This window comes from Hyaena hyaena, unplaced genomic scaffold, assembly GCF_003009895.1.
Source record: "Hyaena hyaena isolate Hyena2069 unplaced genomic scaffold, ASM300989v1 scaffold_731, whole genome shotgun sequence".
Classification (NCBI taxonomy): domain Eukaryota; kingdom Metazoa; phylum Chordata; class Mammalia; order Carnivora; family Hyaenidae; genus Hyaena; species Hyaena hyaena.
In genome coordinates this window covers 943,062-968,255 of record NW_024081360.1, presented here as the reverse complement: position 1 = coordinate 968,255, position 25,194 = coordinate 943,062, and the positions used below count along the sequence as shown (strand labels likewise).

Genomic DNA, 25,194 nt, shown 5'->3' with positions numbered 1-25,194 from the left:
GAAAGACCTGTACTTTGAAAACTATAAAACACTGATGAAAGAAATTGAAGACACAAAGAAATGGAAAGACATTCCATGTTCATAGGCTGAAAGAACAAATATTGTTATAATGTCTCTACTACCCAAAGTAATGTACAGATAAAATGCAATCCCTATCAAAATACCAATAGCATTTTTCACAGACCAAGAACAAACATTCCTAAAATTTGTATGGAAGCACAAAGACTTGAATAGCCAAAGCAACCCTGAAAAAGAAAAGCAAAGCTGGAGGTATCACAATTCCAAATTGCAAATTATACTACAGAACTGTAGTGATCAAAACAGTACAGTACTGGCACAAAAATAGACACATAGAACAATGGAAAAGAGTACAAAACCCAGAAATAAACCCACAACTAAATGGCCAATTAATCTTCAACAAAGCAGGAAAGAATGTCTAATGGGAAAAGATAGTCTCTTCAACAAATGGTGTCGGGAAGACTGGAGAGCAACATGCAAAAGAATGAAACTGGGCCAATCTCTTACACCAAACACAAAAATAAATTCAAAATGGATTAAAGACCTAATTCTGACACCCAAAACCATCAAAATCCTAGAGGAGTATACAGACAGCAACCTCTTTGACAACAGCTGTAGCAACTTCTTTCTAGATATGTCTCCTGAGACAAGGGAAACAAAAGCAAAAAAAAAAAAAATTTATTGGGACTTCATCAAAATAAAAAGCATCTGCACAGCAAAAGAAATAATCAACAAAACTAAAAGGCAACCTATGGAACAGGAGAAGATATTTGCAAATGACAAATGATAAAGGGTTAGTATCCAAAATCTACAAAGAACTCATCAAACTCAAAACCCAAAATATGAATAATCCAATTAAAAAATGGACAGAAGACATGAATAGACACTTGTCCAAAGAAGACATCCAGATGGCCAACAGACACGTGAAACAATGCTAAACATCACTCATCCTCAGAGAAATACAAATCAAGACTACAGTGAAATATTACCTCACTCCTGCCAGAATGGCTAAAATAAAAAACACAAGCAACAGTAGATGTTGCTGAGGATGTGGAGAAAGGGGAACCCCTCCTGCACTGTTGGTGGGAATGCAAACTGGTGCAGGTACTCTGGAAAATATATGGCAGGTTCTCAAAATATTAAAAATAGAACTATCCTATGATCTAGCAATTGCACTACTGGGTATTTACCCAAAGAATATAAAATACTAATGCAAAGGGATACATGTACCCCAGTGTTTATAGGAGCATTAACTACAATAGCCAAATTATGGAAACAGTCCACTTGTCTATCAGCCAATGAATGGATAAAAGCTGTGGTATACATACACAGCGAAACATTACTCAGCCATCAAAAAGAATGAAATGTTCCTATTTGCAACAACATGGATGGAGCTAGAGAGTATTATGCTAAGTGAAATAAGTCAGTCAGAGAAGGACAAATGACATGATTTCACTCATATGTGGAATTTAAGAAACAAAATAATGAGCAAAGGGGAAAAAACGAGACAGGGAGGCAAACCAAGGAACAGACTCTTGACTATAGAGAACAAACTGATGGTTACCATAGGGGAGGTGAATGGGGATCGGGGGTTAAGGAGGGCACTTGTGATAAAGCACTGAGTGTTGTACGGAAGTTTTGAATCACTATATTGTACACCTGAAACAAATATTAAAATATATGTTAACTACTGCAATTTAAATAAAAACTTTGAAAAAAGAAAATAAACTAAGTGGTTAAAAATTTTGAAAAAAAATAACTTCAGTGATGAAAAATAAATCATAATTAACATAAATAAATCAGTATTGAACTACGTGATACTTTTAAATGAATGGCAATAAAAGCATTACCTCAAAACTTGTGGGATGCAGCCAAAGAACTATTTAGAAAGAAATTTCTAGCCTTAAATTCATATAAAGAAGAAAGATGTTAAATTACAGAATGTGATTAATTTATTTTATAATTTATTTGAGAGAGTTCAATAAGGACAAACGACAGCCAAATTCATTTGGAGGAACATTAATCCCAGATATCAAGACTTAACACAAAACTATAGAAGCTCCAAGAGTTTATTATTGGCAAGCAGATAAAGTTAGGAATGGAGGAGAACAAATGGAAGCATTTTTATGACAAAGTAGACTCATAATTCAGTGAAGAAAGGATGGTGGATATCCATGTACAAAAATAAAAAACTAATCTCTATATCAAAACATATACTCAATCTCAAGTGGATTAAATATCTAAATGTAAAGGGCAAAATTTCACATACTTTTAGAATTTAAAAGAACTTTTAAAATAAATATAAGAGAATATCTTTCTAGTCTTGGAATAATAAAGGATTTCTTAAGGAAGACATATCAACAAAAACCATATGGGGAAAGATTGACAATAATTCTGACATCATCAGAATTTAAAACTTCTGTTTATATCCCAAGTACAGTGAAAAGGCAAGTAACAGTAAAAGAGGATAACTATAACATCTTTAAAATTTTTATTTATTTATTTATTTATTTATTTATTTATTTATTTTTGAGAGTGAGAGAGAGAGGGTATGTGTGTGTGTGTGTGTGTGTGTGTGTGCGTGTGTGTGTGTGTGCACAGCACAAGTTGGGAAGGGACAGAGAAAGGGAGAGAGAGAGAATCCCAAGCAGGCTCTGCACTGTCAGCACGAAACCCTATGTGGGGCTCAAACTCAAACCATGAGATCATGACCTGAGTCGAAATCAAGAGTCAGACTCTTAACTGAGCCACCGAGGCACCCAAACTATAATATCTTTAAAAGGAATATTACCATATATAGATAATTCTGATAAGTCAATATGAAAAAGATAAATAACCCAACAGAAAAATGAGCAAAGTTTAAAAAATTCGTTCAGAGAAAATTTATAGAGGAGGAATTCTGAATGGCCAAGAAACATGAAAAAATTCTCAATTTCACTTGTAATCAAGGAAACAAAACAAGAAGTATAGACAAAATTTAAAAGTCTGATAATATCAAGTATTGGTTAGTACTTGAGAAAGTAACAACTCCATGATTTCTGATGAAACAGTAAAACTTTAGAGAGCAATATGGCAATACTTCAAAGAGTTAAACCTTCCCAGTTTTTCCACTTCTAGTCATAAACCCAGAGAAATATATACCCAAGGAGAAACATAAAAGAATGTTTGTTGCAGCATTTTACTACTGAAAAAGTGAAGACAATTAAATTTCCTTTAATATGAAGTTTTAAAAGAAAATATTTATACAATGACTATAGACACAACTGTTTAGATGTATACTTTATCAAAATAGATAAATTTAAAAATTATAATATTGAGCAAAAAAGGAAAATTACAAATGGATATCTAGAGTATCACTTAAAACCTTAAGCACAAAAAACAACATTATACATCATTTGTAGGTGATAGATACGTAGATAAAGCATAATAATATGCAAAAGAGTTATACAACTGACATGAAAGTTATTCACACCAGTCATTAGGGAGGGGCCAGGGAAAAGGATGAGGAGTTGTATCTGTAATATTTTGTTTCTTTTTTTTTAATGTTTATTTTTGAAGGAGAGAGACAGAGCATGAGCCGGGGGGGGGGGGGGAGCAGAGAGAGAGGGAGACACCGAATCCACAGCAAACTCCAGGCTCTGAGCTGTGAGAACAGAGCCTGATACAGGACTCGAACTCACAAGCTGTGAGACCATGACCTCAGCCGAAGTCAGACGCCCAACCAACTGAGCCACCCAGGTGCCCCAATTTGTTTCTTTACATAAAGAGAAACTTGAAGCAACAGTGGAAATCCTTCAACCAGGGAGATGTGTAAACATGTGTTATTTATATTACTTTTTTTTTTTTGCACTTTTTTGGTATGTTTGAAGTAGTTCCTAACTTTAAAAAACACTAAGGATTATTCTAGTTGTAGGGTAGATAATGGATTAGGGAAAAACGAGAGTGGGTATTGGGAAGCAGTTAGACTACAATTCATAGTATATTTAAGTAATTTAAGTGTTTGTTTCTATATTTAATTTATGGAATGCCAAACAAAACTCTTAAATATGATGTAGGATGTCCCACAAATATATTTTCCCAAACTTACCTGCTCGACCTCTCTGTTGAGAGAATCTACTTTTTCTTTTAATCTGTTGCCCTCTGCCTCTGCAGTAATAAGTTCTAATTTGAGGGTATTGTTATCTGCCTCTGCTTGACGGGCCTTATTTTCCCAGTTTTCAGCATCTTCATTGGCTTTTCGGAGTTGGTCCATAATTTGCCGGTTCTCAGATTCCTAAAAAGCAAATCTTAGGAATTACTTAAAATGATGTAAAATGGTCAACATATGATGCAAATTAAACATTATTTGCCAGGTCACTGGAAATTTATTTGCTACAGAACCATTTGTAACATAACGTCAAGAAATCCTATCTAAACTCTCAATTTAGAAAATTGGACACCCTGTAATCAACAAAAGGGAATGGGACCAGGATCTGCTCTGCCTCCTGAGACACACTCACCCACTGAGTAAAGTCAAGTTGTTTACTCTTGTCTTCAGAACCTGTATGAATACGTCCCTGTATTTACTTCTGTTCAAACAAAATCTTTCATTACTTTCTCTCCCTATATATATGTTTACTGACTACATGATACTCTGGTTTTTGAGTTCGTGCCGTGGCCAACCTTCTGTATCTGTGTATTCCTTTGTTCTGACTGCTTTACTAGGTTGTACTGGCTAGAGAACTTCTGACTGCTTACAAATCTTAAGCATCAGCCACCGATAATTCTGTTGGTTTGGCACATTTCCTGTCTAGCTCCTGCCTTTCATTCATAACCTCAGTCTTAATTTTCTCCATCATGGACTGTTCTATGATTTATGGTTCACTTTTGCTTACTATGTAAAAAAATTTTTTTAATGTTTTACTTCTCAGAGAGAGAGAGACAGCGTGAACAGGGGAGGGTCAGAGAGAGAGGGAGACACAGAATCCGAAACAGACTCCAAGCTGTAAGCTAGCTGTCAGCACAGAGCCTGACACGGGGCTCAAACCCACGAACTGTGAGATCATGACCTGAGCCAAAGTCAGATGCTTAACCAACTGAGCCACCCAGGCACCCCTTTTGCATACTATTTTAGTAACTTGCCTAAAATTGCTAAGAAGTAAAACAACAAACCTCTGCCAACAAACACTATTCATAAACATACAGTCATATTGGGCATACAATATAGAACCACATTTTTCAAACTTTTAAATTTTTGTAAGTTTATTTATTTTGAGAGAGACAGCGTGCATGTGCACTCAAGGGAGAGGCAGAAAGAGAGGGAGAGAGAGAGAGAATCCCAAGTAGGCTCTGCACTGTTAATGTGGAGTCTGATGCAGGGGTTGAACCCCTGAAGTGATATATCACAACCCCAGCTGAAATCAAGAGTTGGATGCTTAACTGAACTGAGCCATCCATGTGCCCCAAACCACTATCATGACAAATTGATTAAAAAGTGGGATCTTATTTCTAAAAGAATAGAATCAACTCCACAAGAAGTATACTATATTGAGTAATCACTATGAGGCTATTTTTAAATACATATTTTAGTAATATGGTTTGGCTAACTCATTCTTAGAAAGTCATTTATAATTTTGGTTATTATTTAAAAGGTCCAAGACTTCTCTCTCATTAATAATACCCATTAATAGCTGGTGAATTTCTATCAGAACCATAAAGCAATCAAATTATAATACATGATGTCTCACCCTAAGAAAGCTTTCAACTCAAGAGTTAGTTTTCACAAATATGATTAACCCTGAGATTGGTTAAAGAGTCAGTTAATATCGCCACCTTGTGGTTTGGTTACCTATAACTAATATAGAACCAACTTGCCAAGTCTGTTAACATGCATTCAAGATTCAGATATTCTCAATGTGTCTGTAGGTAGGAATTTGATGTGTCTTCCATTACTGTACCAAAAAAATCCAGCTGTGCACATAGTATGTACCTGGGAGACACATGGTACAGTATATATAAACTGAATTTTACTCCATCAATCTTCACCATCTTTAACTTTGTGTGGCACTCACTGTCTATGCTATTCTCTTAACAATGCCTTAGAGCTTTATGCTGTTGGGTGTGGATGTCCAGTCTTCTCAATAACACTCTAAATTCCTCGAAGATAGAAACCATTTTTTGTACTACATTAAGTTTTCTCAAATACGAACTATTTTTTATATTAAATGTAGTTTCGTGAAACCCAGGTAACACATGGTTTAAAGCTTAAGCAGTAAAAAAGAATGACATAAATGTGTCACTCCTGGTCACCAAATTCCTGGTGTACCTCCCTCTGGCTAACTGGAAACCATATTTTCCCTTTTTTTTATAACCACAAAAAGCAGCCAGAACAGTGTGGAACCCAAGATAGGCCATAAACAAAAAGCACAATGAGATATCACCTCACACCTGTCAAAATGGCTAAAATGAACAACTCAGGAAATAAGAGATGCCGGTGAGAATGCAGAGAAAGAGGAACCCTTTTGTACTGCTGGGAATGCAAACTGGTGCAGCCACTCTAGAAAACAATATGAAGGTTCCTCAGAAAATTAAAAATAGAACTACTGTATGACTCAGCAATTGCACGTCTAGGTATTCATCCAACGGATAAAAAAATGCTGACTCAAAGGGGCACATGCACCCCAATGTTTATAATGGCACTATCAATAATAGCCAAATTATGGAAAGAGCCCAAATGCCCATCAACTGATGAATTGATAAGATGTGGTATGTACACACACACACACACACACACTGGAATACTATTCAGCAATGAAAAAGAATGAAATCTTGGGGCACCTGGGTGGCTCACTCGGTTAAGCATTGGACTTTGGTTCAGGTCATGATCTCATGGTTTGTGGGTTTGAGCCCCACATCAGGCTCTGTGCTGACAGCTCAGAGCCAGGAGCCTGCTTTGAATTCTGTATCTGATCCCTCCCTTGCTCATGTTCTGTCTCTCCTTGTCTCTCAAAAATAAATAAGTGTTTAAAAATTTTTTAAAGAATGAAATCTTGCCATTTGCAACAATGTGGATAGAAATAGAGTGTATTTTATGCTAAGTGAAATAAGAGAAAGACAGATATCATATGACTTCACTCATATGTGAGAAACACAACAGATGAACATAGAGAAAGGGAAGGGAAAATAAGTAAAAACAGAGAGGGAGGCAAGCCATAAGAGACTCGTAAGGACAGAGAACAGGCTGAGGGTTGCTGGAGGGAAGGTTGGTGGGGAGATGCGTTAAATGGGTGAGAGGCATTAAGGAGGGCACTTTTGGGGATGAGCACTGTCATATGTAAGAGAGGAATCACTGGGTTCTACACCTGAAGTCAAGACTACACTGTATGTCAACTAACTTGGATTTAAAATTTTTTTAAAAGTGGAACTATTCTTTGGTATTCTCCAATTCCCTTTCAGGATCTGTTTACCTCTTTCTGGTGCTGCCCCCACTTCAGTATCCTCCACCTCTGGTCCACCACTGGGCTCATTACAATACTTCAAAGCAAAACTTGCTGCCTTTCTGCTACTTGACTGAATTATGAATACAGCCTCCCCTAAGTGATCTTCCTCTTTCTGATTTTGTTATCCTTCTGATTTATTCCTCCCCAAATCGCCCGAATGATCTTTCTAAAAGGCAATTCAAAAGACTTCTGGGTTCATGTTGTAACAAAAGCTCCTGAAAATAGAGTTCAAACAAGTCCTTTTACCTCTGTATTATCACCTACCTATACCCTCCTCTCTAGCTACAGAACCTACTTTTTTTCCCCTTAGACCTTTGTTCAGGCTGTCCCCACTGCCTGGTGTGCCATTCTGTTTCCTGGTTTTCATCTCTGGCACCTAGCATACTACGTGCTGAATGAGTGAGTGAATGAATCAAGTGCTCAACAATTCTTAATGGACCTGTGGTTTGTTCTCTCAAGGGGCTGCCAGGATCCTTCCAGTTTTGTTGTGAAATGAAATCTCATAAAAGAACTCAGAGTAGGGCACTACCAGCTGAGAGAAGCCTGATGTGTGATGTCTGAAAATACAGTTCCACAATCTAAAATCCCCAATCCCTAATGGTGGAATTCCAGATAGTGTGACAGGTTAGGGAGAAAAAGTGAAGTGTCTAACACTGACTGAAATCTTACTACATTAAATGTTTAGATATTCATTAATGTATAGTGTTTTATTCCAGAATATACTTAAATAGTTCACTGTGCTAGGTCTATCTTACATACTAGGGCCTTCTTCCCGATTACCAATAGGACACTTAAGACACAATCGAGTAGCCCACATAAATTCATGTTATGAGTGAGAAGGGGGTCAGACCTATCTGACTTTGAAGCTTCCATTCAATTATAGTATTACATTGCTGGCACCTTAAGATCAAGACATGTAAGAAATTACCTGCTTTTCCAATGTAAGGCTGCAGCCTTACTCCCTAACTTGCAATTTAGGAATCCTCAGAATCTTTTCTCTCTCAAAGTCTTAAACAGTCTTATACACACTAAAAATGAATGTTCAAGAAATGTTTGTAAACTGATATTAAATGAGATGTTAAATACAACAAGAAAAACAGTTTGGGGGTGGAAAGTTCCTATTAATAGTTTGAGTGGTATGTAGGGAACACTATACCTATTACAGTAATCAAGTCAACTATATTATTTTAGATAATATTTTACCAAATCGGCACACCTAATATCCTTGGTCAAACTTTCTGTTTATTCCAGGGTTACCACACATACTCTAGACTTATTTGGTGTCATCTGATGTCTGATACAGGTGTCTGGTCAAACGGTCACTAACACAGAAATACAGAGCAGAGCTATCCTCTCTGGTCCTAAGAAATAGATAGCCTCATGTACCCCAATGTTCATAGCAGCACTCTCAACAATAGCTAAAATGTGGAAAGAGCCTAAGTGTCCATCAACGGATGAATGGATCAAGAAGATGTGGTTTATCTATACCATGGAATACTACATGGCAATGAGAAACAATGAAATTTGGCCATGTGTAGCAACATGGATGGACCTTGAGGGTGTTATGCTGAGCGAAATAAGTCAGGCAGAGAAGGACAAATATCATATGTTTGCATGTATAGGAGGATTAGGAGGAACTTGACGGAGGAACAAGGGGGAGAAGAAGGGGGGAAATGGTGGGGAAAAGGGAGAGAGGCAAACCATGAGAGACTCTTGAATGCTGACAAAAACTGAGGACTGATGGATGTGGGGGGAGGGAGGATGGGCATGGAGGAGGACACTTGTGGGGATGAGCACTGGGTGTTATGTGGAAACTAATTTGACAATAAACTATTTGTAAAAAAAAAAAAAAAAAGAGAGAGAGAGATAGCCTCACAACAGGGTAATCGATTCTGATCTGCTACACAATCAGGCAGAGCTTCTTTTGTCAAAGGTTTGTAACTGAAAACTACCGTTTTCAAATATAAGTGAGCCCAAGTTGATTCTGATCCCCTGTCCCTCAGCCAATTAGAAGTATTCATCTTATCTAGAATGGCTGAATATATAGTTAATCCATCATTGTCAATACTAAAATATTCCGTGTATTTTAAAAAGCCTTGATTCAGCTGTCCCTATGATAAATAACTTCAGCAAAATTTCATTGGTATCATGAGCAAAGAGGAAAAAATGTATACATACTTCAGACTTTAATATATTCTTCAGCTTGTTAACCTCCAAATTAGTATCTTGGACCTTCTGTTTTATGTCATTAAGTTCATTATGTGTATCATTCAATTTTTTAGACAGGGCCTATAAAAAAAAGATAGCTAGATTTGACTATAAAAAATAAAAATAAAAACTTGCTCGATGTCAAAACCACCCTTAATTTTAAATATTTATAGTAAATATGATAAATAAAAGTTAATATACCTAATATATAAAACTCGTAACAATCAAAAACACGTCAGCTCTTCATGCTTTCTAATATCACATTCTTTGCCATAAACCTTACAACTCCTTCCAGTGAGTTGAAGTGTGTTTAACCACATTTCTATCTAATCTTGCCTTCACAATTTTTTTTGGCTAATTGGACAATAAACAATAGTATACAAATTGAAAGTTTGTGCTTAAAAATTGTTTATTTCTTAGGACTTTCTGCTTGCTGCTCTTAGAAATACTGCAACAATCACCATGTAAGTCTGGGTAAGGATGTGGGATAATGAGACATGTGGCCCATCACCCCACTAGGAAAAAAATAAAACAGGAAACACAAGAATCCAAATAATAAATGAGCAAAGAACCCAAAAGACAATTCACAAAAAGGAAGCCCAAGTGGATAATACTTCAAAAAAATTAAAATTTATAAGTAATCAAAAAATTTTTTAAATTTTCTAAACTTCTAAAATGTTACTAAATTTAAATAATTTTTAAAAAATTAAATGCTACTTTGTCTATCAAATTAGCAAAGAATTAAAGTTGTTCTATTAAACCAAGGAATGGGAATTTCCATGTATCTTGGAATAAACATAAATTTGCAAAAGCAAATCTGTGATCTGCTATCTACAATCTACATCAAGAGACATTTTTAAATACTGATAAAAACAGGAATGACAAGTATGTTGCTTTTTTGTTGAAGGTGGGAGATAGATGCACTAGTATTCACTACATTTGAAAATGTCCACTTAGAAAAGTTTTTTAATTTAAAAAAGAAACCTCATAAGCTTTGATTTAAAACTACTAAATATATTAAAATTAATGAAAAGAATGTTCACTAAGGTATTATTTGTTATGGTGACAATATCTATTCACGTTAAGTGAATGATGGCAGTAAGTGACAGTATCTACACAGTGGTATAGCTACATAAAACATCATGTATCTGTCTATGAGAAATGTTTAGAGTAATCTTTAATAACAGGAAAATGTTCATCTATATTTAATGAAAAAGTCAGGATAAAACACTAAAAATACTTCATCCCAACTTGTTAAAAATTATGGTATTAAGGATGAAATGTTTTAAGGGTTTCTGTTTTCCAAATTTGCTCAGATATGGGTTCTTAACTTGTGATCCACCTAGGGATCCATCTTCTACCCTTGGGCCTATAACCCAAACAAAGGAAAATACTACTCTTGAACAAATGTAAATTGTTATAACACCAATTTCTTCTGATTATAAAAAAAGTTTATGAAGTTTTAACAAAGGAAGGGAGTGCTTATGATGTCACAGTAAGCACATAATAGCAACAAGATAGGTGTCCAGTGATTATGCTAGACATTTCAATGAGTACTCTCTAGGCATATTCTCATTTGCCCTCTATTTTTACATATATAAACTGACACTCACAAAAGTTAAATGGTATGATCACATAGCCAGAGTATTCAAACTTATGAGTCTTAAGTACTCCATGCTACTGCCTTAGCATGTAAGAAAAAACATGATATAAAGTGGTATGTGGTTTTATCCCAGTTACATTAAAAAGTCCATGTAAAAAATAGTACAAAAAATTTAAAGTATTTGAAAATCAGTAAAAAAGTATGTTAACAATGTCTAACTCTGGGTAGTAAAAATGAGAGTGTTTAATCTAGGTTTTTTTTTATAAATATAAGTTATTTAGTCTATTTGCTATAGCAAATACAGAACTATAAATACAGAGTACACAAAAGTAGATCCTATAAAATCATACCTTTGTTTTTATTGCTATTCATTATTTTTTAAAAACCAAACATTTAGAATAGTTTTATATTTACATTAACATTGTGAAAATAGTACAGAGGGTCCCCATCTACTCTATACTCAGTGTCTTATTACATCAGTATGGTACATTTGTCACCATTAATGAACCAATATTGGTTGACATATTACTAACTTTAGCATATTTTACACAAATTCCTTTCATTTTTATGTAATGTGCTTTTTCTACTCCAGGATCCCATTATTCATTAACTTTTGATCAAAATATTTTAATGTCTCAGGCAATTTTTTAAAGTTAACAAAGCATCACGTCTTTTATAAGTTTATGTAAATTAAAAATCTTTAACAGTTGAAAATACAGACTTCTATAATACAGACTAAATATACTGAGAGTGTCAGCAAGTTGGAGAGTCATTTAGACTGAATCATTTTAAGAGGAGATAACTTCCAAATAGAGTTTTTTAATGTTCAAATTAAAATAGTGATACTGTAAATGAAAAGAGTAGATAAACTGAAATATATTGGCTTACAGAGAGAATAATTATAAAAGGAAAATCACAGAGAATCACAGTGCTAAGGAGGACCAAAATATGTGGCATAGTCCATACATACATTCATACTTAAATAATTGTCTACTAAATGTATCTACCCCTTTCTTATAAGTTTCTGAAAGTTTTTCTCTTTGTTGATTTGTTCAAATATTTATCCTTCAGTAAAGAAGTACTCCCTAAGATTTAATAGAAATCTATTATATCACCATTCTCTCTCTCTCCTTTAATACTTCATGTCTGAGAATTTCATTTAGAAGATATGAGGCACAATCTATGTAATAGAGGTAAAAAAAAAAAAATGACTGATTCCAAAGCCTGAGGTTTTCTACAAAATGAAATGAGGACTGTGCATTAGAATAAGACAATAATTTTTCTTGGATAAGAAAGATTCCTGGAATTAGTATACCTGGTTTTCTTGTTTGGCTTTAGAACACTGTTCTTGGAGACTGTCATTCTCATGAGCCAAGATATCTCTTTCCCTGGCAATCTGAGCCAGCTCATCATTTGTTTCATCCAATTGCCGACGCATTCTGGAAATGTCTTGTTCACACATAATTAGGGCTTCAGTAGACTGTCTATTCCACAAATCAGATAGTACATAAGAGACATTTTACCAAAAGCAGAATAACAAATTCTCCTATGACAGAAGTTGGACAGTTAGCATGAAAAGGTTTAATGTTTTAACCACATTTAAATTTTAAATACAGTCCATTGGGATTTCTCTATGTTTCCCACATTTCACTATAAAAAAAGGATGCTAAGTATACCTAATAGTCAATGATTTGCTAAGTTATTTCAAAAGTTCTAACATTCCAATATAAGAAAGCCTTCATTCTACCTCTAGCTGCTATAGCTTTGTCTCCTTTGCAGGTGCCCAGTCCTTGGCCCTCTTAAAAATTAATGGTTCTCAGGGCCTCCTTATTCTTCTCACCCTTCTCTCAGAAAATCCTATTCAAGAGCACCTGGGTGGCTCAGTTGGTTGAGTGTCCAACTTTGACTCACATCGTGATCTCATGAACCGAGTTCACACGTTGCATCGGGTTCTCCGTTGTCCGTACAGAGCCTTCTTCAGATCTTCTGTCTTCCTCTCTGCCCCTCCTCTTTCTCTAGCTCACTCTTTCTCTCCCTCTCTCAAAAATAAGTATGTTTTAAAAATATTTTTTAAAAAAGAAAATCCTGTTCATAGCCATAACTCCCAGCTCCATCTTCAGATGATTCTGAAATCTTATCTCTAGTCTCTGCCTCTTTCTTAACACTCCAGACTCATATCTAACTGCTTACTAGACATATCTATAAGAAAGATTCAAAGCCTCTTCAAATCTAGAAGAAATCATGTGTTTCCACATACTTTCATAATGTCCACTGTTCATCCCCAGCCAGAAACCTGGCATTCTCCTAGATTCTCCTCCTCACAGCAAGCCCCTCACTCCTTTGTCTCCCAATCCCTCCACCCTAATCTATCATCATCTCTTTGGCCTCAGTAATCTAGCACAAAAATCTCCTTAATTTTCTTTAATGATTTCTTATTGTCTAAAAGATAACATCAAGACTCGTTTGTCTATACCACAAGCCTCTGCCTACTTAGCCTTTCCTTCTATCACTTCTTTTACACTTTGAGTTCTAGCACACTTACCTACTTGTCATTCAAGAGGCTATTGAACATGATCTGGGGTTCTTTGCTATTCTTTTTACCTTGAATGTCCTTCCTATTCCTTTACTTAGTTAACATCATATTTTCTTTTGCTTCCATACACAGACTTATGCCTCCTTTCAAACATTAGAAACTTATAACCTGAGGTGCCTGGGTGGCCCAGTCAGTTAGGCATCTGACTCTTAATATTGGCTCAGATTGTATGATCTCACAGTTCATGAGTTGGAGCCCTGCGTCAGGTTACGCATTGTCAATGTGGAGCCTGCTTGGGATTTTCCCTCTGTCCCTCCCCAGCTCGCATACTCACTCACACTCTCTCTCTCTCTCTCTCTCACACACACAAACACACTGTCTCTCTCAAAATAAATAAAGAAAGAAAAGTTATCACCTTATACATGACACTAAGCCCCTGGTCTCCTACGATCTACCTAACACAGTATTTGGTCCCCAATATATGTTCAAATTCTTGTTGAATGATTTACCTTGATGCCTGTTCCATCTCAGCAATAATATTCTTCATGCCTGAAATGGTCTTTTCCTTGAAAAGTAATATAAGTATTAAATAAAAAATATTTTAAACTATTTCTCTTAAAACTGAAGGAACAAAAAGAAATTTTCTCCTCCCTTTCTGATTCCCATTTGGTTTTAAACATTTATGTTCTATTCTTCTTTTCTACACTTTAAAACTAAATCCCAGTATATTGGTCTGAGTATTTGTACTAGATAAAAACAAGAGATTATGTTCATTAAAGACTAAACTAACATGCCCTGATATGGGATCAGTATATCGAATACTTTGTTCAAATGTTTTGTGTAGTCATGCAGCCACACAAGGATCCCATAAGCACCCAGTTTTTGTTTATAAACCAGTGGTTTGGCATTGGAGTGTTGTATACTGGGAATATAAAACCCAGGAATGTGAATCACATAAGACTAATTTTAGTTCTCAGGAATAATAACTTGATCAAGTAAATTATTTATATTAGTCATTGACAATATCTTCAAAAAGCTGTTCCAACTGAATTTCTTAAAAAAGTATACTATAATTTTAGGTGTGAGCTAATAAAGAGACAAGCCTTAGGCCTACAGAAAAGTTATAAAAAAATAAACTACTGATATTCTCTCTTTTCAAGGGTGTGGTGAGAGAGTAGAATTAATGGAGTCAGTGAAGGCTGAAATGATCTTAATGCAACATCAATACCACTCATACACCTCCTCCTTTTAAAACTCTCATTCATCCTGAACTGGTTATAGGTAACTATACACAGATACTTAGGGCTAACACTAGACCTAAAAAAAGTATAAAGTTATTCTTTCACTAAATAACTATATTTCATCTTGCCCTTTGAATTTTCAAATCCTTAGTAACCAAGTAGCAAGATAAACTAATCCCTGTATTTCCCAATGAGTCTTGTTCCTTTAGGAAGACAGTTGCATGAGTGTGTGTGTTATCTTCCTTTATTCATGTGTTCCTCTCCAGGTTATTTTTAGCTCCATTTTCCCCTTCTGATTTCCATAAGAATGGAGCAGAATCCACATCTGGCAGTAATGGATATCAGGGTATGGTTAAAATACCTATTAGCAAAGCAGTTAAACCTCTTTAAGAAGCACAAGCCAATAAAGAGAAAATAATGCTTAAAATGGAATATTTACACAAGGTTTAAAATATAATAATACATTTCTAAATAAATTCTGAAAAACTAATTGAACTTCTATTGTTTTAAAAACCATTACTTGATTAAGCTTTAAATATGGTTTATAAGTCTATACAGGGCTTCCCTTTATCAGTAGAAATCCATATTGAAAGTAAGATTCTCTGAGAACATTGTAAAACATCCAAGAACAACAAAATTACTGAGTAAAATCTAGTAATATATTGTCTTAGCCTCTTTTTCTCTTAATATGACCTTAATACCACCATTTCTCAAATTGTTGAAATCTATCCCGTCATCTTCAATTAATATTCCTTGCACAACCTCAATATGCTTATCCAGAGATAAAGACTCAAGTTAACTATTAAAAATTCAATCTGAACAGGATGGTAATAAACTACTCACAAAAAAGAAACAAACTAAAATGTTACACAAGTAGTTCTGTCTTTTATTATTAAAAAATATGTGAACTTGCTATTGAGTTTTCTAAATTTAATTGGTAGCAAGTAGTAGAACATCTTTTAAAACTATGATTACCAGAAAAAAAAAATTCCCCTTATTCACTATAATGTAGACTTTTTCCATAGCAATTTATTTCTGTAATCTCCAGATTAGACTGTTACATTACTGCTTTTCACTTAAGAGTAGTTGTAAATTCAGCTCTGAAATATCACTGTAGAGAACATCTCCTCTTTTGGATGTCTAACACTGTTTTAAAAAGTTATTTTCCCTTCAGAGGATGGATGTGTTTACATTCATGATCTTATAAGAAGTTCTTGAAATGGATTCCATATTGAAATGGACCTGCAACTCAATATTCCTTGTAAAGAAAAAAATAATGTCAGTATAGTTAGCAAAATTGAAGAAATATGAAATATTAGATATAACAGAGGTAAATGATTCAAAAATTTCTAAATAATGTTTCTAAATGTTTGTGTTTTTAAGGAAAATCACGTTGAACTATTCAACAAGTGGTCTGAATACAATGGGAAGCAAACTCCACCCACCCAAAACCCCATAAAATTAAATTAATAAAATTATTAAGGCATAATAATAAACATAACATAAAGATAAGTTAGAATTTTCAGCAAATAAATTTACTATCCCATGGATTTGGATAGCAAGATTTCAGTTGTGCTCATGATTCCCAAATCTGTTAACCTCACTTCAACTTTCTTTCTAAACTTAAAAATCCAAGAGCCTATGAATATTTCAACCATGTCCCAAAGATATGGCAATATTTTCCTCTGTAAGCCTATCATATTTCTGTTTCCTACTTTAAGCACGGGAACTATCCATGTGGTCCCTAAGTCAGAAAGCACATCTTGTCAATCTTTCTTAAAAGCTCTATTTCTCTCATGGATATTGCCACTATCCTAACACAATTCTTATCATTCTACTTGTAGCTAGTGTCCTTGTCATTACTCTCATTTTCCTGTAAACCCATCCTTTACACAGACTGACAAGTACCAGAATATTTGTTTCAAAATAAAGATCTAATTGTGACATTTCATTTACATTATTTCAGTAATCCTCTATATCCATGATGATAGAGTCTAAACTCAACATTATATGTATTTCTATGATTTGTTGCTTATCCATCCCATCTCAACTTTTACCCCCCAGCCCTGCTCTCATACTGACCTTTTCCTGAAATTCTCTTATGAAAGCCACTGAGCTTTCATTGAAGCTGTTTTACCTGTCTGGATCATCCTTTCTTTCTCTCATTGTTCCCTTTCCCTGAATCTTGTCCTGGCTATTCCTAGTCATCACAGGGCAGTCCGGGCCCCATCACTTCCTGGAAGGCTCCCTAGAGATCTTCCTTCTCCCCTAATCCAATCCCCAGGGTGAATTAGGTATATTTATGCCTAACTCTATTTGCATTTGTACACAAATCGCTATGGCACTTAGCACACTCCCTCAAGATAGCATGTTCATTTATCTTTCTCCCAGGCTTTTGGAAGGCATGCACACTCATCCTCAGTTTCCAACATTATTCCTGGTACATGTCAATTAACGTTTGTTGGATGGATGGATAGATAAATGAATGAATTCGATCCCTTAGAGAGGGAAAAGACCTTATTCTAATGATGCTGCCTTTGATTAAATCATTTGTAGAAAACAGTTTAGGAACTGTCTTCAGAACTAGTTTATTAAATAGAAAAGGTAACCAATATTTCCCTGCCTTTTTGGCAACACTTTTGCTATTGTTGTCTGATCAACAAAAAATGTGGGATGGAGATGATCATCCAGCCTTATTTACCAGCTACATATGATCTATTCTCAAAGGCTGAGGATGATGTAAAAATGTGCTCCTAGTTTTGAGCACAGTTACAAAGGCAGTTTTAATGTTCTTAATGTTTACTGCTTCAGCTACCAGAAAATATAAGTTCTGATGTTCTTTTACAAAGAAGTCAGTTTCACTGCTTTATTACCATGCTTCACATTTTGATACTTGAATTAGTTATTATAGTGAATGTTAATCACAAACTGATGAGAGAAAATCAATTTTAAAATATTAGCTAGTGCATTTGAACACACAGTTCCTAAGACTATCAGGAAAAATTTCAAAATCAGATTTTATAGTTTCAGCTCTCTAGGAAAAAAATTGAGAAAATCCTATTACTTTATTCAGATTCAAGTTCAAACATTTCTTTTAAACCACAGTTCTCAGAACATACTTTCATTGCCAAACTCTCTCCAAGGGATGCAATGTTCTCAGATTTTTTATCCAAACATGCTTGAAGGCATTCCTTTTCTTTAGCCAGATCATTGAGGGTTGCACCAAGAATGCTGATTTCTTCTCTCTGGGCAATATTTTGCCTGGTAAAATTATCTAAATATGTAATCATAAAGGCATTGTTTTAATCAGGATAACTTTTTTCCAGTTCAAGCAAATTGAAATACTTTTCAAAGTAAGTTCTCCTGTATTATGTTCAATGACTGAAAATAAGTACCATATCCCAAATAAAAAATGGCTTTTGTTGTTAGTGACTAAAAACTAAGATGAACCATGAAATTCTAAATAACACATAAATGTAAAAGCACAATTAATACATTTAAATTAGAACAGCAAAGGAATACTCTATATTACAAGTTCTCAAAGTAGATTTACATGTATGGTGGGGGAGGAGAGGGTGTATGAACAAAATGAGTGGAATATCAAAACAAACTGTGACTTTTCTCCCTGTAATTTCCCCTCCCTTCCTCTAGCCTAGAATCACTGTTGCATATAAGTTGATAACTACAAGATCTTAATAAATATTTAATTAGGTCATTTTCAGAGTCAAATGTCTCCTGATATCCTGATTTTTCAAAAGTAGGTTTATAAAAATTCCTGGAAGAAAAAAAAAAAACATCCCAGAAAGTCTGATTCAATTTGCGATAACACTGGCAAACCAATGTCAGTGTTGAAGACCTAACTGAACGGTATAAAATAATGGTTTTCAAGCTGTGGTTTCTCATCCAGCACCATTGGCATCATCTGGGAACTTGTCAGAAATATAAATTCTTAGGTCCTACACCAGACCTACTGAATCAGAAATTGAGTGGGCAGAGCGATTTATGTTTTAACAAGTATCCCTCCCAAATGATTTTAATGCATAACAAAGTCTGAGAATCACTTGAGGAAATTAGTGAAGATACAAAAGCCTTGGCCATATCTTACTTCAAGGATCCTACCTCCAGTGATGTTCATTAGCATTCGAAGTGATTCAGGCACACACCAAGTTTGAAAAACACTGTTGAGAGCTCTACAAGGGAAGCTCTCAAGATGTAAATCCTTGCCAGCAGACAACCAGTGCAGTGCTAACAGAAGTAACACCATATACCAAGAAGATGGTCTACATAATACTTGAGAATACGTCATGTCCCTTTTCCAGAGAGCACTGTCATTAAGGCAAACTGCATGTTTTAGGTGTCCTGATATTTGAGTCCATTTCCACTGGCATAAAAGCTCTATTATCTCCTAGCTTTAAAAAACATTCTCAACTTCACGTCTCACTCAAGCTACCACACCATTTTTCTGCTTCTGTTAAAACATAAGCTTTAAGAGACTTCTATTCTCTCCTGTCCCTACTTCCTCATTTCCCAATCATTCCTCAACCTACTCCATCTTCCACATCCAATAGTCCATTCACACTTTTTTTTGTCAATGTAACCAAAACCTCCAGTGTGCCAAATCCAATCAATAATTTTTCATCCTCATCTTATTTTGCTTCTCAAACGTATCTGACAATTGATTACAGTCTCCTTTTAAAAATATTTTGCTCTCTTGCCTCCAAAAATAACACTCACTTCTGGGTTTTCTTCCTACTTCTTTGGCTTCTTCTTACTCAGTCCTGGATCCTCTTCTCCTCATTCTCTATATTTTCCCTAGGTAATTTTATGGTTTTAAGATATCATTTATATGCTGATGTGTCCCAAATGTATATCTCTAGTTTAGATTTCTCTTCTGAGATAAAAGCTTATCTATTTAACTGGTTACCTTACATTTTTACTTAGACTTAAAATATCCAAAAATGAGTTCTTTAATATTTCTTTTTTATAGTTCTCTTGTAATATTTCCTATCTCAATTAAAAGCACCTCTACTAATCTAATTGTTTATGCCAGACATTTTTGAACTACAAAACAGAAACTTAAAAATATTGCCTGTTTACAGGGCACGTGGATGGCTTAGTTGGTTAAGTGTCTGACTTGGGCTCAGGTCATGATCTCATGGTTCATGGGTTTAAGCTCCATGTTGGGCTCTGTGCTGATAGCTCAGAGCCTGAAGCCCGCTTCAGATTCCATGTCTCCCACTCTCTCTGTCCCTCTCCTGCTTGTACTCTGTCTCTCTCTCAAAAATAAATAATAAACATTAAAAAAATATTTTAAATATTTTGGGGCACCTGTGTGGCTGAATTGATCAAGCATCTGACTCTTGATTTCGGCTCTGGTCAGGGGATCAAGCCCCATGTACTGCTCCGTGTTGGATGTGGAGCCTGCTTAAGATTCTCTATCAACTCTTGAATGTCGAGAACAAACGGGGGGGGGGGGGGGGGGGGGGGGGGGTGATGGGCATGGAGGAGGGCACTTGTGGGGATGAGCACTGGGTGTTATATGGAAATCAACCTGACAATAAACTATTAAAAAAAAAAAAAGATTCTCTCTCTCTCTCTCCCTCTTCCCCTCTCCCCCACTGATAGTGCTCTCTCTTCTCTCTTTCAAAAAGAAATATATCCTCTATTTTTAAATGTTTAAATTTTACAGTCCTGACCAAAATTTTACTTTACAGTTATAAGGAGATTAAGTTAATGACCATATTTTCATAGAGATCCCTGGTAAGAAACATAAATGGGATACTTTATAAAAACAATTTTCTCAATGACCCCCAAGTGAGAAAATAGATATAGCCAATAATATCTAATATATGTATGCTTTCCACCAAAAGTAATATACAGAGAGGTACCATGTTTCATTACAACAGCTACGTACAAGCCACAATGGCACACGTTGTAAATTTACAAGTGTTCATCATAAATTTACAAAGTGTCACATCTTTGTTTAGCTGCTTCTTCACTGAAAAAATATGATGCCCTTGTCTAAGTATTTATGGTCCTAAATATAAGGAAAAACTTTTACTATCAAAGGAAAACACATTTTTCATTATTCATAGACTTTTAATTTATAGGCCTATTTCCAAGTTTATCTCTGATAACTGAAAAGAAGAAAACATTTTCTACTGGACTTAAAATATATATATTACACATATATATATGAAGGAAAAAAACTCACCAATTTTTTCATCCAAGCACATAATTTTCTCCTGAGTAAGCTGTAGTTCATATTTTTTCTTAGCAAGATGTCGCTGAGTATCAGAAAGATCTTTTTCTGTGTTTTCATATAAAAGTCTGTAAATGTTTTAATAATAAAACTAATTCTGAAATTTTTATGCTTTATCAACTTTTTAGTGTATTTAAATCTAAAAATTGGTAAGGCCAGTGATATGCATTTTTCTTTTTAGTATTTTCTTTATAAAACTACATTGTAGGAAGTTTTTATCCAAACTTTTATCCAAAAGGAACCCTCAATTCACCAATCCATAAAAAGCTACTATTAGCATTTTAGTGTTCACTATTCAGTATTTTTTTACAATGTATAAAGTTACTATACTATAAATTTAAGTTAAATCCTGATTTTTTTCATTTACACTTAGTCTTTAATATTTTTCAATCCTATAACACAGCCTTCCAAATCACCCTTTTCAGGCTGAAAAATATTATATGAGCTATAGTCATTTCCTTTTAAGTAAATACAATCATTTATTTAAGTACTCTTCTATTATTAGACATTTAGGTTCATTTTGGTTTTTCACTATTACTAATAAATTTGTAATGAACAGAATTTCATTCCACAAGCATTTATTAAGTGTCTATTGTGTACCATGCACTGTGTTGAGGAAACTAGGGTGACGTAGGTGGGCACTGGCCTTGAAGTGCAGAGTCAATAAACAAGCAGACTATAATTTCTGGCAGTATGGAAACTATGTAATCTGAAAGTCCTCTCAACACAGAAGACTTAGACATACTGAATAAAATGTAAGAAACATCTCTTTAAATGTATAGCAAAACTTATTTTCTAAGAGAAATCAGAACACTAAGACTATGAACTAATATTATAGTATATATGGTTGGGATTTCTCTGTCTCAGTAGCCTAAGGTCTTATGTTTTAACTCAGAAACAGAAGATGAGGACATAGAGATGTCTGCAACACGAGTATGAGAACCAAGATCCTCCACATAAAGCTAGTGAGAGCTACACCATTAGGGGGAAGGTCAAACTAGAGAAAATCACCTTGTCAATCATTACTAGCCACAGGAAAACAGTAACAATAAAAGTCTTTCTTGGGAATTCTCAATATCAAAATAAGAAACCTAAATGAAATCTGGTTCTAGGATGGTCATATAATCTAGAAAACTTGGTAGAAAAAAAACACACAATTTCTCTGAAGGGATATACTCTCAACCCAGATACAGAACTAAACCTCAGATAAAGGCCTGTTGAAAATAAGCTCCCAATCCAAATTTCAAAAGCATATTAAGAAATAACCCAAACTTAGTCGGAGTCAAGAAACACAAAATTAGGGGCCCAGAACTTCATATTATAGCATTGTCAAATAGAAACTTAAAAACATATGTATTTATGACAAAGACATAGAAGAATATATATAAGAAAAAACACTAGATTTTTAAAACAGCCTACAAGAGGAAATTAAACTAAAATCATTGAATTTTTTTTTTTTACAAATAGTTTATTGTCAAATTGGTTTCCATATAACACTCAGTGCTCATCCCCACAAGTGCCCTCCTCCATGCCCATCTCCCCCCTCCCCCCCCACATCCATCAGTCCTCAGTTTGTTCTCAGCATTCAAGAGTCTCTCATGGTTTGCCTCTCTCCCTTTCCCCCACCATTCCCCCCTTCTTCTCCCCCATGGTCCTCAGTTAAGTTCCTCCTAATCCTCCTATACGTGCAAATATATGATATTAATAACGTATAACATTAATATCATATGTTTGCACGTATAAAATCATTGAAATTTTTAAAAAGAAACAGTATCAACAGTTAAGTTTAAGAACAAAATAAACAAAGCTGAAGAGACAATTAGTAAGCTGGAAAAAACAGATCAGAGGAAATTACCTATAATAGAGTACAGATAAAAAGACAGAAAAATACAGAAGACACTAAGAACAGACTAAAGAACAGAACAAGAAGGTCCAATATTCATCTAATTCTAGGAAAGAATAAACACTATATTCAAAGAAATATGGCTAATAAAATATATGAAATCTTAGACTAAAGAATCACCAGTGAAAAATACAAACACCAATATTAAAAGAACATAAGTCCTGGGAAGAACAAAAAAAAATCCGTATTGATTAAGACAATTAAAAATGGTGGAGGTGAAAAGACTTAATGGGAGTGAAGATTTCTACACTTAAACTCATAAAATGTGGCACCAATAGACAGTGATGAGTTACATATGTACAATGAAATACCTACAACAACCAGAGAAAATATCTATACAGAGATATTACAAAGTATTACAGAAACATTAAAATGGAGTTCTAAAAACGTTCAAGTAGCCCACAGAAAGGGAGGAAAAAGAAAACAGACAAGAAAACCAAGTGCCTGAGTGTCTCGTCTGACTTTGACTCAGGTCATGATCTCACAGTTTGTGAGTTCGAGCCCCATGTCAGGCTCTCTGCTGTCAGCACAGAGCCTGCTTTACATCCTCTGCCAGAATCTGCCTCTGCTCCTCCCTACTTATGTGTGCTCTCTCTCATGCGCTCTCTCTCTCAAAAATAAACATTAAAAAAAAGAAAAGAAAAGGGAAGAAACAAAAACAAAAATACAACATAGGAGACTTGAACCCTAACATATCAATAATTACATTAAATGTATAATGTCTATCTTATTGTAACATCCCAAAACTAGAAACAATCAAAATGTCCCTCAATAGACGAATGATTCAACAAACTGTGGTTCAAACAACCATTACATGGAATACTACTCAGCAATAATAAAAAGGAGTGAATTACTGAAAAATGTAACAACTTGGATGAATCTTAATGACATAATTCTAAATGAAAAAGCCAATCTCAAAAGTTACATGTTTGTGTTTCAACTTATGCCACATTCTTGAAATGACAAAACTGCAGAGTTGAGAAACAGATTCATGAGTGCCAGAAGTTAGGGATGATCTGGGGGGTGGAGGGTTGGGGGGAGTTTAGAAGGGAAAGTGTAACTATAAACGGGTAGAACAAGAGATATCTTTGTGGTGAAATAGTTCTGTATTTTGAATGTGATAGTGGTTACATGAATCTGTATATGTAACAAAATAACATTATACTCACACACTGTACCAATATCAACTTCTTGCTCTTGATAGGGTACTATAGCTGTGTAATATGTAAGCATTGGGAGGCACTGGGCTAAAGGGACATGAAAACTGTTTATTTTTCGCATGAATCTATAACTACTTTAACTTTAAACATTAAAACAAAATTCCTAAATTCAGAATGCACAACTAAACTAAGTAAAAATCTCACAGTGGGAATTAGGAATTACTATTTTTTTTTTAAAGCTCCTTAATTGATTCCAATATGCAGCCAAAGTTGTTAAAGAGTGCCTTCTAATGCTGCTTTATTCAGGAGGGCAAAAGCAAAAAACTGACAAAGCAGGTATTATGTGACACAAAAAGTGACTGCAATTTTATGGTGTCTCTCCCATCATAAGATTCATCCACCCCCATGCTCTGAACTCAATGAAACTACATCAATGTTCCACCAAAAGCACTGTCTGACACAATAACTTATATCTCTATGGAAAAATGTTCTCAACTCTAGATGCTGGTGAGGATGTGGAGAAACGGGCACCCTCCTACACTGTTGGTGGGAATGTAAACTGGTACAGCCCCTCTGGAAAACAGTGTGGAGGTTCCTAAGGAAACTAACAATAGAACTCCCCTATGACCCAGCAATAGCACTGCTACGAATTTACCCAAGGGATACAGAAATGCTGATGCGTAGGGGCACATGTACCCCAATGTTCATAGCAGCACTCTCCACAATAGCTAAAACATGGAAAGAGCCTAAGTGTCCATCAACAGACGAATGGATCAAGAAGATGTGGT

At 34.9% G+C, this 25,194-nt stretch overlaps 1 protein-coding gene across 1 annotated transcript in view; it reads right to left on the bottom strand.

The window, feature by feature from the left end:
* Nucleotides 1–4,105: 4,105 nt before the first annotated feature.
* LOC120220806 (testis-specific gene 10 protein-like) overlaps nt 4,106–25,194 on the bottom strand; it is a gene marked incomplete at its 3' end in the record, with an annotated part of 80,954 nt that continues 59,865 nt past the window's right edge. The window contains exons 10-15 of the mRNA XM_039217982.1: nt 21,296–21,411; nt 18,201–18,355; nt 14,350–14,405; nt 12,623–12,791; nt 9,675–9,785; nt 4,106–4,291 (exon numbers count right to left, since the gene is read on the bottom strand). Of these exons, the coding sequence (XP_039073913.1) occupies nt 4,106–4,291; nt 9,675–9,785; nt 12,623–12,791; nt 14,350–14,405; nt 18,201–18,355; nt 21,296–21,411 (793 nt within the window). The remainder of the gene's footprint in view (nt 4,292–9,674; nt 9,786–12,622; nt 12,792–14,349; nt 14,406–18,200; nt 18,356–21,295; nt 21,412–25,194) is intronic.